General features: G+C 33.9%; 2 protein-coding genes across 2 annotated transcripts; both read right to left on the minus strand.

The window, feature by feature from the left end:
- Positions 1 to 9,867: 9,867 nt before the first annotated feature.
- On the minus strand, positions 9,868 to 11,288 carry LOC132922348 (uncharacterized). The gene has a single exon (XM_060985822.1). The coding sequence runs from the start codon at positions 11,194 to 11,196 to the stop codon at positions 10,132 to 10,134; it is 1,065 nt and encodes a 354-aa protein (XP_060841805.1). The 5' UTR covers positions 11,197 to 11,288; the 3' UTR covers positions 9,868 to 10,131.
- Positions 11,289 to 13,045: 1,757 nt separating this feature from the next.
- On the minus strand, positions 13,046 to 14,424 carry LOC132921408 (uncharacterized). Its single transcript, XM_060984428.1, has one exon. The coding sequence runs from the start codon at positions 14,306 to 14,308 to the stop codon at positions 13,292 to 13,294; it is 1,017 nt and encodes a 338-aa protein (XP_060840411.1). The 5' UTR covers positions 14,309 to 14,424; the 3' UTR covers positions 13,046 to 13,291.
- Between the last annotated feature and the right edge of the window lie 1,494 nt (positions 14,425 to 15,918).

Consider the following 15,918-nt stretch of genomic DNA (forward strand, 5'->3'; position numbering starts at 1 on the left):
TTTTTTTTTTTTTTTTAAGGGGAAAAATGTGCCACTCGTTCACGGCATCGTATCATAATAGTTTTCCACTTCGACGACGTTAAAAAATAATTTCCAATTGCGAACGTTCGGAAAAAAAATATCAATTCCATTGTTCGATCTTTATTGTTATACTGTGTCGAATAAAATTGTGGTTGAAAAATAATCCAAACACATAAACAATGATAAACGCAACGTTTCAATGGAATGCATATGAAGAACGTTTCTAATGGACTTAAGTACTCGAAAAGAAACGACCTATGATGCCTAACGCGGGCACTCAAAAAATTCATCGATCGTACAAAAGCAAGCAATACTCAACAGACTTATTAACGACAAAATTTAAACCCAAAGTTACAACGTTATTGTATCACTTAAACAACGCGTTTAAATTCAACGTTTATTCTCCTATGTGTACAAATAAAAATAGTACATCACACCTATTAACTGATAAGTAACTGGGTGAATGAGTTTTATTTTCGAAGAGGTACAAAAAGAAATCTTATTAATAATAGTCGTGCAACAGTGTGTTTTTATTTTTTAATTGTAACAACCGTTGTGCAATAATAATAAGGGTCAGATTTTCCTACGTGTTATAAAACACCCCTATACAAATACACGGGCCTATATTATGTGTTAACACATATGTATTTTGATCTGATCCGATAAAAGCAAATTAATAAAAATGGACGTAAAGTTATAAAAGCATTATTCACCCTATTTTATTATTTTCTAGTTGTAATTATTTTCAATGATTTAGTAGTAAACTCTATATTTATACATAAAACGTAAACGTAATTTTTATTAAAAACTATAATTTGTGTACAACTGCAGTGAATTTCTTATTTTCCTGTAAACTTTATACGTCGTATTAAGTTTCTTTATATACGCTTCAATTAATTTTGTTTTTTCTTCGAGAAAGCAATTATTTTCACGTCGAACTATTGCAGAAGACGTATTTTAAAAATCTTCAAAGAAACAAACTAAGTCATTCGACAGATTGCAGGGAATCATCTTTCTATTTCCATGAAAATTGAGTGCAACCGCGATATAGTTTATAATATGTAAGCCATTTGGGACGACATTAATAATCGTGTACGTCTGCATACGCATATACCTATAATATAATGTATAATAATCGTATATGAGCACTGCTCGACGATGGTCTGGAGTAGATGTTGTGGATGGTTGTCGGGGTGACTAACGGACGGCGAGAGCTGTTGGCTTTTGGGAATAAAAAATATTACGTAGGTACATATTTATATATGTATTTACGAAATCCGCGTACATACCGTAAATCATAATCCCAAGGCTATATAAGCTTTGACGCGGCGGTGGCGGAGAGAAAACAATTTAATCGAATTCTTCGCCTCGCTTATTATAAACATTCCTCGGCGTTTTTTCGGCACCGTTTGACGAGAACTGACGTCTTAAGTCTGGGCGCCGCGGCAGATTTCCCGGCGTAATGAACGTGTCACTCTATAATACAACGCGTATACATATATATCATATACATACATTCCGCCCCCCCTGAAAAGTTTCTAATTTAAAAGTTAAGAAAAGAAAAAAAAAAGAAAACCGTTTTTCATCTCGGATGTAATAATTTTTTCCGCCGCCTTATCCGCCGTCGAATACGTTCGACCTTATTAACCGATACGTCTTGTTCCGAACGAACGTACTTATATGTATAAGGGATTACGGCGCTTTGTGCCGCTGCGGCATTGTGCTGCCACTGCACCGGCGTTTTTTCCGCGGACGAGTTTTTTTTATTTTCGGTTTTTTTTTCACTCGTATTTTTTAAATTAACGGTAGGTCTGAAGGATTTCGAGAGCGCGGCGTTGTTCCATTAACGTCTATTTAGAAAACACCGCGAAAAAAATGCGCCCATAATAATAATGATAAAAAATAAATAAATAAACCGTCCCCAAAAGTCGTGCGTTTGTATCGCGAGTGGAAGCAGAAAAAAAATCCGTATACCACCTCTATATATTTTATATATATATATATATTATATATACATATAAATCATTATATAATATTATATACCTTTATTTTTCGTACACAATATATATACATATATACTGCCGCACGATAAACTGCACCGTCCCATCGTCATTAAGGAGATTGATTTCGTATTTTGTACAAAGAGAATAAATAGAGGAATGTTTTATGTTCTTCGAGGAGTTCCGGCCATCGCGAGAAAAGGAAATACGGACGTATTGTGAAAACGAATCCGAGTGAAAAATTGACAGTATTCGCCTTAATGGTTTGTACATTTATTATTATTATTATTATTTTGCCCGACAGATTATTTGTTCGGATACGGGTCGTCGTTGTCGTTACTGTGTACAGTATAATTTCACCAGTAATCTATACAATACATATATTAAACAGATAGGTATACCAAATGACTGCGGAGATTACTAAATTTATTTTACAATGTATAGCTACTTCTTAATGTTATATATTATTATTTTACCGCTATCGCGGTACAGCATTCTAAACTGAAATGACAATCTCGAGCGGAAATCGTTTTTTGTTAAAAAGTTTGGTTTCGCCGATCTGTGAGTGCGTTCTATAGGGGAGGGAGAAAGTTCAGCAAATCAAATCAAAGATTCCCTGAAAAATATTGATTCACTGCTCTACTCATCTAAACTGAAAATATTTATTATTAATAATTAGCTTATAACTAATCGTTTGAAATTCGATTTTTTTGTATTAAAATTCTCAATAACTTGTAAAAAAGACAATTTTTTATTAGACATGCTTAAACTTTCCGAGAAGATGAACATTTAAACTCAAAAGATTTAGCTTGTATGTACATGATATTGATGAAAAATAAACAGTCGAATATATAATAACTATTACGAATTTGTAAATAGTTATATTTTGTTGTTAATAGTTTTTTATCTATATTATATTGAATTTTATAAACTACATGTGTAATTTTACTTTTCGACATTTTCATCGAAAACAACATTTTTAAATCCACATAATATGTTGTATTGCACATCTTTGTTAGAAAAAATATGTTGGTTTTCGATATACGAGTATACTATAACATGCATGTGTATTCTCCGTGTACGCAATTCACACACTTGTAAAAATAATGCTATTCAATAGTGTCAACAAACTGGTATTTAATAAAACTATTGAAAATCTTAAAATTCCGTCGGAATGTAAACGTGTAACATAAAATTTAATATGCAACCAGTGGCATCGTTAATTTTGTAAAATTGTATAATATTATATTTTAATTTGTGTTGTATTATTTTTTCATAATATTTAAATTGTTTTATTAAGTTAGAATTAAGTATTTTTAATTTTAAAATAAATCGAAAAATGTAATTAAAAACTAATTATAGTTATTTTTTATTTGATCTAATAATTTTATTAATCTTTCTCTCAAATAAATGTATAGAGATTTAATAGATTTTAAATTACGTTGAATCAAAATTGCTTTCTTATTTCATATTCTTGCCTCTTTATTACTTTCGTTTAAATATAGGTACTTTAAATTACATAGAAATGTTATGTTTATTGTTAAAATATACAAAAATATACAAATCAAAATTGAATGTTTAATGAGAAACGATTTGCAGACATATTATTATACTAACCAATATAAAAGAATGCGACACAAATGAATTAAAATACTTTAGACTCAGTCGTAGTAGGTTGAATAAACATGATTTATTATACCTAACGATATAACTAATTATTACCTATTTTTGAGACGAATTGTTATACAAACAGAAAAATATTCACTTGTGGACAATTATTAAATAAATAATATTATATATGTTATTGATCATAACTGTAAAAATGTGATTTTGTAATGAGTTATAACCAAACAAGTATTTTCAAAAATATACAGGTACTTCGGATGTAATAACGAATGTTTAAAGTCCAGTACAATATGCATGGTTGAAAACAGTTTATTGCTAGTCGCTACACGGTTGTATTGGTGAAAAGCTTCGCGCAACCACAAAGTCAAAAAAGGGACTTTGATTTGATATTTTTACCGTGCTAAAAGTATGCTGATAAATATAATATTATGTCAATATATCGTGTATACGACCTGCTAATAAATAAAGTGTGAAAAAAAGGACGATAAAAAAACATTATCCACGTTACCGCTTAGTCACGAACCGTTTGACGTGTGTAACTCTAAGTTATCCGGAAAAATAACGCCACGCGTGTGAATGGAAAATGATAATAATAATAATAATAAATATAAACAAAAAATTACACGATCATCGCGCATTTTGATCCCACGGAGTGCCGATATAATAGCAGCGTTAAATCTGCGTGTGTTTATACATAGATACAGAGAGATGAGCTGACCGTGAACAGGGTAGGATTTTTTTCATATTTTAACCCGTCACTATATGTGTTGTGACTCTCTTCTCCGGGGGAATGAAAAAAAAAAATTACTACCTAATCGATTTCTTCTCGCTCGACCAGCAAAAAGTAAATAAATAGTATAATATAGTAAATATACATTTAAAAAAAAACCGCAAAATAAGTTTTGGATTTTTTTATTTTTATACACTGCAAACAAACACAATGGAAAACCTGTAAATAAACTAAAAACTTTTTTTTTTTTACTTAATCTGTATGGAAGATAAATCGTTTTGTGCGATTTCCCGTTTATACGTTGCAGTGCTACTGCGGCGAGAGTCTTCATAATAACGTCATTGTACGAATAAAATCGTATTATATTACATTATGTACGAACTCGGCTAACTATAATCAAAGATATTATTATTATTATTATATTTCCTGTGATGATGGGTGTTTTTTTCAACTGTATACCGTACGGTGCAGAAGACCCTTTTATATACGTCATCCTACTTTGGGTGAAGTTTTATTTAAAATTTGACACCCGGTTTGATTGATGCGATTTGCAAGAGAGGTTATCCAGCCCTAGCTATACTGCATGTAAACCGAGGGCGAGGAATAATCGTGCCAGTGAATAAAATTAGCTACAAACAAGATAGTGGTTGCATGAAAAAAAAAATAATAATTAAATATCAACTTGTATATTTTTTACGCACAATTTTGTACATTTACATTACAATGCAAGTGTGAAATTATGTTACGTGTATTATACACTGACCCGAGTTCGATAAAATATAAGAGTATAACTAATTCACGGGTACCTATATACCTATATACGGGTAGCGCATTATTATACCTTTGTAGGCAGCACCGAGATCCCTTTTCGTGACACAATTTTCGGTATGATGATGATGATATATTGTATGTTATTATTCACCTTATACGTACCAGTGTATCATAATTCAAAACATAATACCATTATACTGATTTTTAAGCGGTAATTAATATAATATAAATTATATTTATATTTTCATGTACATATAAGCTATTCTAAACCTAGGACAATCAAAATAAATCCGATAGAAGTCTTTCAACTATCTCATTTACATTTTTTGCAGGTTCCTCGCGGTAAATTACGAGCTCTGCGCCTCACGGCGATCAATAGTTAACAACAAATTTGTTGTTATTTCTTTAAAAAATTCCACTCAAAATTTAAAAATCCACGCTGACCTTAACATTATCACCATGCAATATCTATTGTCAATTGAACAAAAAAAATATGGTACAAACAAATGTATATATTATAATAAAAAAGGTGAAAAAAGGTAGTAATGTTCTGATATTGTTTTACTAAATCGCTCTTCTAAGCGTATTTCATGTTATATATCAGCAAAACTTACTCCTTAATGTTACACAGTAAAGTTTTCTATGTTTAACATATTATTATAAATAAAATAAACAAATTATTAGTATAGTAAATCCTAAATCCAGTATAATATTATTTTATGAATTTCAATATATTATAAGTGATAAGTTATACATGTAGTATAATATTTATGATATAATATATGTAACAGCCCATGCATTTGCATTGTGTACGCGCAAAGACTGAATAATTGGAAGTCTAGAGGAGCAAAAGAGAAAAAAATAAGTTGTTTTTACCTATCCACAAAATATTGCAATTTGACAGTAACGGTAAGTATTATTAGAATATAAGAATATCACCATACGTCATTTTTACAACCTATATAAATACAAATAAGAGCCCCTAGTTTAGTTTAAAAGATAGTCAGCACTATTCAAAGGTCTCGTGAGCTTATAAGACTGTGCGCTTAATTATTATTTATTTTGATGTTGAAATTATATGAATAAAATATTTTTTTTATTTTAAATTAAATAGGGACCTTTTAACTTATTTATTACCAATATGTTTCAATTAAGTCTCAAGATTGTCAAAATTGCAGAAAATGTGTTATCGTCGTTTAAATGATAATTGCGGTACCGAACGTCGTGTCCTGCACACCGATTATATTGGAATAGGTAATCGTATACAAAAATAACATAATATACCTAGTACAGAGAAATGATAACAGTTTGAGTATTGCCTTTGTTCTCCGACTTTACTATACTTTATAAGACGTATATTGTTCAAGTCGCATTGAAAATTTGCAAAGTTCCGTTTAATAGTCGAATGACTATTGATGATCCGATGATCACAAAGCTCCCTCGGCTTTACGGGGTAGGCATAACACTACGCTAGAGTTGTCTTGTCGGAGTTTGCCAGCTGTTTCGATATTAATAATGTAAGTTTCTCTTGACCGTGTCGAAACACCATCATCTATTTCATTGTGCCTATTATACTATGACGGGGACGCAAATCGCACGGACGCGAAAAATCCGACCGTTTAAAATAATAATATATAATACAATGTACCGCGAACCCTTGCGGGCGGACATTTTGTCTACTCGTGCGAATAATAGACGTACCTATAGACGATATTATGTGCCCATGTATAACCCATTACACCGTACAACATGATATATGAACATACACAATCACGTCTGGTGAAAACATGACGATGCCCATCGTGTGGCGTGCACAATTTGCTCGATTTTTGTACATTCGTCGGTTAGGTCGTTGCAGTAATATGCACAAGTTTGGGCTCGGCTATTGTGCGGCGTACGTCGCCAAAGCGCTGTAATAATATGATTCACCATACAGCACATGATTTTTTTTGTTAAATATACAATAATATGCATACGGCCGCTGTGCATAATATCATATATCTTTGCAAACGTCGACGCGGTGTGAGGCTTCGTGGAGGGTGCCGAGGTGTTGTCCTAGACAAACCATAATACATAATAAGCGTATCTATTACAATATATATATATAATGATAATAATATAATATTGCGTTGTTAGAACTGAACGTTGCTCACAGGTATTACGTATATCAATGGAAACGGGATGTATCTTGGATTCCACTGATGTAAATCCTATAATGCAGAATATTTTTTAGTAGGTAGGTATGCGTAATATTATACGCTATTGTACCTAAAAATGATTTTTTTGTTTAATTGTTGTCTGTTATTCTTCTTTTGGATTATTATAATTTAAAATCAATAATATTGCAATTTCAAGTCTATTTTTAAAATAAGAATAATCACCTAGTTCCCAAGTCCTTGTAAATCATATCAACGGGGATCATATCTAAAAGTTTAAATCCAACCTGTATGAATATATTTGAAGTTACGTTTAACATTGTTTTTTGCACAACCTGACAAATGCTCGTTACAGTTTAAGCAGTTTATTCGAAGCAAATGACTTGGATTTGCCTGAGATTATTTGCATTACATGAACTGCTTGCGCGTCTAATAAGTTGGATTGTACGATTATATAGTAATATACACGTTAAAATAAAATTTCTAGATAGTATAATATTATACCAAACGCTGTATTGTTGTCGTCGTTCGAATTAGACACCGCGGTGAGGCGGGAAAACGACCTTTGGTAGGCGGCGATGGGTGAGAGAATGATTGCGCAATCCCGACGATATTATAACATTATACTATCACAAAGGCCGGCCCGAGCCCGCGTTGCCATACATATGTGCGTATTATTTATACGTATAGTGGTACACGTATATTGTGTATATTATTGTGATGATATCGTAGACGACGCTCGACGGCCGTACACATAATGATGGCCGCCGACCCGCAAAAGGGTTTGCGCGGTGCACGTACCCCGCCGAAACGGTCGTGGAAACTGGCGAAAAATCCGTCTAGTCATCCGCGTCGGGAGATTCCGGGGTTGCGACACGCGGCCCGCGACGCACATAATATAAAATAACGTTGTGCATCATATAGTAACATTATACGAACCGTACCTATATCATATGTACGCGTTTACGCGATGTTTTATATAATAATAAGAGCCGACGCGACACAATGCGCGCGTCGCATTATAATAACATTATAAAAGTCGCCCGTTTGCTGCGGCGAACTGTACAGGTGCAGTTGCATTATAATATGATATGCAAAAATGACAAACTCATCGGTGAAAATGCACGGCGTATAGTGCAATACGACCCTTTCCGGTACGGCACGTCACCGCGATAATAATATGCATTATAACTGTCGCTAACGGGTCGCAATCAAATGTGTATTAAGACCGTCGACACCGCCACCACTGCCGCCTCACGCCACTGATATTGAATTATCGCAATATTATAATAATATATTATAAGCATAATAGTGTTATTGTAATGACACGATTAGAAAAACAATAAAACCGTGCAGTCACGGCGAACGACGTGTTGTCGTGTGAATAAAAAATTCATAATATATTAATATCGACAGCATCCGTCGTCGATCCATTGCTCTATTCAAATTTGCGAACGCGCCATACAAACGATAATGTTTTAATAACAAATAAAATGACAAAAAGGGGAAAATCGGTGAATTTATTTTTGTTCATATGCGCACGCTCATTGTTTTTTAACTGTTTTTTTTTCATTCATATTATTATAATAAATTGTGTATCATGTTTTTATGTATTTAAGATTTAACGATTAAAATGATAATACTGTGATAGGTAGGTGTTCCATAATAATATTATATTTTGCACATCTCAAAACAACCCGATACAATTTAAATTATATTTAGTTCATATGATTTGCATTTATATTATATGATACAGTTCTAGAGACAATTCTCATTTCTCAGTCACATACTTGAACACTTCTTAACCTTCGCAAATCGCAATTTACTAAATTAGGCTAAAGTTTATTTTTGTGAAGAAAATACCCTTTTTAATTGTTTCACTTATTTCCGACAGTACTGTTAATTAATCTTAGGTAATTTATTTTTATCTTTCGAGATGTTTCACCACAATTTTAAAAAGAAAAACCACAACTAACAACTACAATTACGTACAACATCATTTGGTAGTATCGCTTTCATAATGAATATAAAATATAAATAATAGGTACATGGATCGCGTATGACTATCGATATACACGTAATTTATTTGCACAAAACATTACCATAGAATACGAGTACACAATTATTTATTTTCTACCAGTATTTATGAGTTTCCGTTTTTCAATATATCAAAAACAAAATGTTTTAGATTTTCGATATAATATAATTTACTTACTTTAGATTTAAGATCTAAGATGCGGAAATGAAACGTAATATCGGTCATATAGAGTAGAGTTTTTCTCCTTGCCTGTGCACCCTCGCTTCAGTCTTGACAAAATCATACAATCACGTCAACAGTATTTTTGGAAACGTGATGTGACTAAAAACCAAACCAAAAATTCTAATTATTTCGCAGAGGCACACTTATATTCTACTATGGTACCATGGTACCTACCAAATACAAATTTCGTTTTGTCTGTTTAGCTTTTGAACAGACTTATTTTGAAGTTATTATTATTAAATTAACATCGCTATGTTTATTTATCGAGGACACTGTATAATTATTTATATTTAGGATTATCAATGAAATATTAACGAATTTTGACAACGGTATATTATCGTACGTATTTATATACATTATACATATATATATATATACTATCGTAAAATATTTTCTAATATTAATTGATTGACATTTGATAAAATATTAAAATCTCTGATAATAAACAAAACGGTCCCGTAAACATAAAATATTTAAACACACTAATAACAATAATTACATTACACGAAACAAACTTAATAATAATTAATCAATAAAGACTTGATGGCGTATTCAATCTGCGATTGCCTATACCCTGTCGATTTTGATTGCAGGATCATGGTCCGGGTCGGCTTCACTCGTCTTATTCATCTCATTCGCCACCATCGAGGTGGTATCGATCAGGTCGCTTTTCATCTGGGGCAGAGGTCCTTTGTTAAAGTACAGCGTCGACCATAGATTGCTGTGCATGGTGACGGTTCGTAGGTTTACGCCGTACCGGCTCATGTATATATACTGGTCGTTGTTCATCTTCACCATGTCTTCGACCTTCACTAGCAAATCCAGGTTCGGATCCGTGATCAGCGGCGTCTTCTTCCGGATGCCCATCTGCAGGAATAACTCGTCGCTGGTCAGCTGACTGTGACACTGGTCCTCAATGTACTCCTCAAAATTAATGCTCAACTCTTTAACGCTCTGCAACAACTGTTTTGGGTACGGCTGTCCCCTCAAGTGCTGTATTTCGTCGTACTGCGTGACGTTGACGGCCTCCCAGTAGACGCGAACCAGCGCGGTCAGGTCGTCGTCGGGCACGGCGGCCAGCAGGTCCATGTACGCGGCCGCGTTCCTTTTCAGTGCGTCGGCCGCGGTCAGCACGACTATCGCATCGGCTTCCTTGGTCATCATCAACAGAATGCTGATCATTTGGAACAACACTCGCCGGAACGTGTAGCACGACAGCGCCCGGCGCACAGCCTTTGCCGCGTACTCGACGAACGACCGGATGCCGCTGTAATGCGAGACCACCGTGGCCACGATTTCGCGGACGTTGTACACGGTCGTATCGTCGTGTTGCACGTCGTCCTCTTGCCCGGCGGCCCGTTTGATGACCGGTGGCGCGGCGAACGCGCGTCCCCTGTACGGTGGCTCGCCAAGCCTCTTGATCGGTTCCTGCAGCACGTCCGTCCACTGTTCCTCGTACAGCATCACGTGCTCGATCAGCTGCTTCTGGTCCATGTTCGGCCGGTACAACCGGCTCGGCTTGCCCCGCGGAAACTCCGCTGTTTCCTCCGCGGCCACCGCGAACGCGACCACCAACAACAGTCCGGTTAGACCTTTACCGGCGTACATCATCGTCGTCGTCATCGTCGTCATCGTCGTCGTCCAACCTCTTTGGCGGAACAGGTTTCTTGTCTTCTGTTGACGTGATTTGACGACGGTTGGCGGCGGAATGCGGCGGAATGCGCGCGGCCATCGACGAACGCACAAGCTCGGCAGACCGCCGCGTAAACACAGGTGTTCGAACAGCGTGTCGCGCTCGCGGTACCGAATTATTTTGCCGTAATGCACGACGCCGGTGCGCGTTTATCGTTCGATTTCGTTTGCGCGAATCGATTCCGTCAACAGCACGAGAAACCGTATTTCCTATTATAACAACTGCGCGATAATAATAATATAATACCCGTACGGTCCGCGTGCCGATTCAGAGGTGGCCACAAGACCGGCTTAAAAATTAAAATCAAATCGAAACATTAATCGCGTTCAAAAATTGTTCACTTCACCTGTTAAATGATCATAATATTTGTATTTAAATTTCCAAGACTACGAGAGAAATAATATATTAAGTCAAAAACTATATACGTCAGTACACATCTGTCACAGAAATCGAAGCTAATGAGCTAATTCATTTGTTTGTGTTTCATAACTTTACGTACAATTATTTAAATACATGTATACTAAAAACAAATAAATATAGTTTTGTTGGCGTGAACGTCTAACGTTTAATAATGCTCTAATTTACTAAACAACTTCAGATGCAAGTATGCAATAAGAAGGAATAATATTAAATTTAAGCTTTTACAATTAAATATCAACCTATATTTTTGTTGACTATATTGACTTACGCCTTAGCGTTCTTAACATTCATTTCACTTAACAATCTCGAGTTAAATATTTTCATTACTTTTGCAAAAAATGTCACGTTATCGTTGTTGAATGTTGTTGTGTCACCAAGGTTTTTCGGTTAACCATATTTCTTATGAATTTAATTTGTCACGAATTCACGATTATACTTTTAATTTTATGTGTTATTCTTAAATTCGTTATTGTGAACATAAAATACAGTACAGTCCACTTTCCAACGTATTTGCCAAAACTTTTTGACCAGCAGCTGAAAAAATTCTACGGCAACGGAATAAATTGACATGCTAGTATTAAAACATTTTTTTATTATTATTATTAGGCCTCGGCAACTATAGACATTTTCTGTGGGATTTTTGTTACGATAGGGTACAGAACGGTAGGTTTTTGGAACACGTCTTCATTATTTGGGACATAGTTTCGTCGCTAAGTAACCGGGTGGTCTCCCATCCAAGAGTTAGTTTAGCCTGGTGGTTCTTGACCACAGTATCATTCAGTGATTGCATCCAAACACTACGCTATACCATGCCACTAGTACAAATATTTTTCTTTGTGGTCAAACAGTTACAACATGTAATACAGTAGAGTCCAATAGTGCAGACCCCGATAATCCGGTGAACACAGAAATCCGGACAGCATATAAATCGATTTATTCGTAAATACAATGAACTTAAATAGTTTATTTGGAATTCTCGGCACCCAATTAATGTATAAAATATTGTTATCGACAAAAACAATTTAGTCAATTTTATTACCTATCTATTAGTTTACCTATTTTTGTAATTTAAAGTGCAATAAATATTATAATGGCGGAGGAAATAAAAATAAAAATCTTAGTTATTTGAGTAGGTTATATTGAAAAACCTCCGGTAATCCGGACGATGCTCGATCTGAATTCGTCCGTACTATCGAGGCTCTACTGTATATATATATATATATATATAAACAATTCATAAATCAAATATCTCTCAATTTATGAATCATTTTTATACTGTTTGTCAATGTGTATGATGTTGTACATTTATTGTTTTTTTTTGTATATCTATGTCATCGTTTAGAAATTTAATTTTTAAAACAAAAACCGTTTTATTTATTTAATTTTTTTAATTATCATAGCTATTTTCATTATAACAACCAAAATCAATCAACAGTTATCGATATAGAATAGGTATAGTAGAATATAATATAATTTATACACACGTAAAACGTAATAAAAAAAATAGACATGATCGATTTGTATCATTCCTATGTATATTAAATAATTTTATTCCTTAAATAAACATTCTTTACAGATTTTTAATATTCGATTCGTTTAGTAACAATTTTATTTTTATTTCTTTTCATTTACTTTGAGAAGGAAATTTTCAAATAACTGTTTCCAAACTTCCAATGACATTTTCCCGAGGAGTAGGTTGTCGAATACCTTGCGCAATATCACTCTCAACTGGTGTGCTTTCTTCAATATTTTATGCTGTGGAACATCATCAGCTGGCAGATTGGACGACGATGGATCGTCCGTTTGGTTCGTGACGACCTCATCATCGGTAATCGATAAGTCGAAACTGACCGATTTCTTAGTGTCCCGGTCATACCAAACGGTTGGTGATGACTGGTCGCAATATAAAACGGTATCGGTATCCAATCTATCAATCAACATTTTGGCTTCACTGCTAATGCGTCTTAAGTACTTATATTTTGTCTCCTTATTGATTTGCATTGAATTACTTGTGTACCGAACCAGATGTTTTCTGAAGGCATCATGCAATTTGGCCAACGAAATCAGGTCGGTGAGATTCACGCCAACGGTAGCTAACCGGTCGGCAATCAAGTAGTAATCTTCCACCAGGCGTTCTAGGTGCTTGTCGATTTCGTTCACCGGCCAATCATTATCTATCATCGTTATTGCAGACAATTGGATGCTGGCGTGCTTGTTTAATAGACACTGGACCGAATGGCCTATCAACTTTACGGCAAACGCCACGTACATATCTGAGTACGAGCAGTGTTCCTTTACCAACTTTATAGCATGGAGCGTGTCCACCTTACCTTCAATGCTCCACAGTAACGGACAGAACTCCTTGACCAGATTTGCTTCTGTCAATACGTCCATTTTGAGCTTTTCACTCCAGATGGGTGACCACTCATCGTCGAGGACCATCACGTTATTCAACAGCTCTAAATTTTCTCGGTACGTGACCGGAAGTTCATCCATAAACTGGCCGATCTTTGCTTCCGTCTCGAGCACGTTGCCGTACGTTAAGGGTAGTAGCAGCAATAGGAACATCAGTGGCAGTGATGGATCTGAAGTGGCGTGACTACTGCTGTGGTCTAGCATCATCATCGTCATCGTTACGTTGGCAATCCAGCAGACGATTTTTAAAAAATCACAATGTTTTTCTGGTGACTTATCGACGACGTTCTCGGTTACTGTGTTTTCGAATATAAGGCAACATTTTATATGATTTAAAATTCAACAAAATAAAGTACATATTGCGTAGAAAAAATAATAAGAAGAAAAACAAATTTTGTTTGCACAGCTTTTTAATTTTTACACGCAAAACTGTATACAAACCACTACCGTGGTCTGATACATCGAATCGATATTTAAACGATCTACTAAATCTACTTTTTACGGAAAATATCACAAATAGAGGTATATTATGATATATTTGTATATTATATACTATTTGTTTCCTCCCTCTGTCTCACTCTCTACATTTATTTATTTATTTATTGTAACACAACGGATTTCATCTTGTATTGTTAGCTTATTATTTTATCTGATATCAAACTTAAAGTTAAGGACCCGTGTATACTAGAATATTTTACTATGATATTTTAAATTGTGTTGAGGTTATGAGTATAAAAAATATTACTGTTCAAAAATATGAAATTTAATAATTCATTTTTTTCGTATGCAACGTACTATACAGATAATGTTTATAAATTTAAAATTAATAATAGTTCACTCTAATATTAAAGCTAACAACACAAATTTGTTTCTGCCTTAAACCAAACTTTTCATCGTGATGTGAATTTCCATAAATGAGAGAAAAATCCTCTAATACTCTAATATTATAGCAAATATAGACTTATAACTTATAAATCAATGAACTGCGCTTAGAAAGAATGATTTAATGACGATGTAAAGTCAAAGTGAAAAGATAGTGTATGGAAAATTATATACACAATAACTAAATAAAAAATAACGTAACTTCTGATTTTAAAATGTTTAAATATTATATGAAAGGAACTTTCCGACACATTTCATGGCACTGAGTTGTGCTCATGTATGTGCGGGTCACAGTGTTTTTCCATTTTCTATTTTGGTTAATACAGGAAATTTAAAAATGTTGTGTCCTTACTGGTAACTTATATACATGTAGGTATAATACATATTACAGAGATATCTATTTCAATTGGTACAAATTTGATAATTTTAATAATAAATTTAACCCTAATTTATTCGTTATCTATTAACAATCGAAAATACCGGTCATCTGTTGACTGATCAAAATTTAAAATATTATGCAATGTCGTTCTAATATAATAGTTTTAAACGTCGTTTGAGTTATTACTTAAAAATATATTCTATGTATAAGACTAAATACATAGGATACAACCTATTTTTAACTGTTATTGTAAATAGCATATAATAATCAAATGTGTATCAGCATTTGTATAGGCTTACCATAAATATATCAATGCTTTAAATCGTTTTGTTAAACATTGTTACAAACGTGCAAATTATTTTTATATCAAAACGATATACAACGTTCAAACAACTCTAGTTTGATTAAACAATCTAATAGTCAAACGAGGTTAAAGACTATTAACTCTTTTGACGACGTATACCAAAAATATACACCCTTACAAATGTTGTATATCTACATTTTTATTATTTATGTAGGCATACGTATTGTTAGTGATACCTAAAAACGCCTATAGTAAAACCAC

Source organism: Rhopalosiphum padi, chromosome 2 (genome assembly GCF_020882245.1).
Source record: "Rhopalosiphum padi isolate XX-2018 chromosome 2, ASM2088224v1, whole genome shotgun sequence".
NCBI lineage: Eukaryota > Metazoa > Arthropoda > Insecta > Hemiptera > Aphididae > Rhopalosiphum > Rhopalosiphum padi.

Bases quoted from the DNA above. Each gene is read 5' to 3' on its own strand.
- LOC132922348 (XM_060985822.1), bottom strand. From the start codon at position 11,196: ATGACGACGATGACGACGACGATGATGTACGCCGGTAAAGGTCTAACC.
- LOC132921408 (XM_060984428.1), bottom strand. From the start codon at position 14,308: ATGACGATGATGATGCTAGACCACAGCAGTAGTCACGCCACTTCAGAT.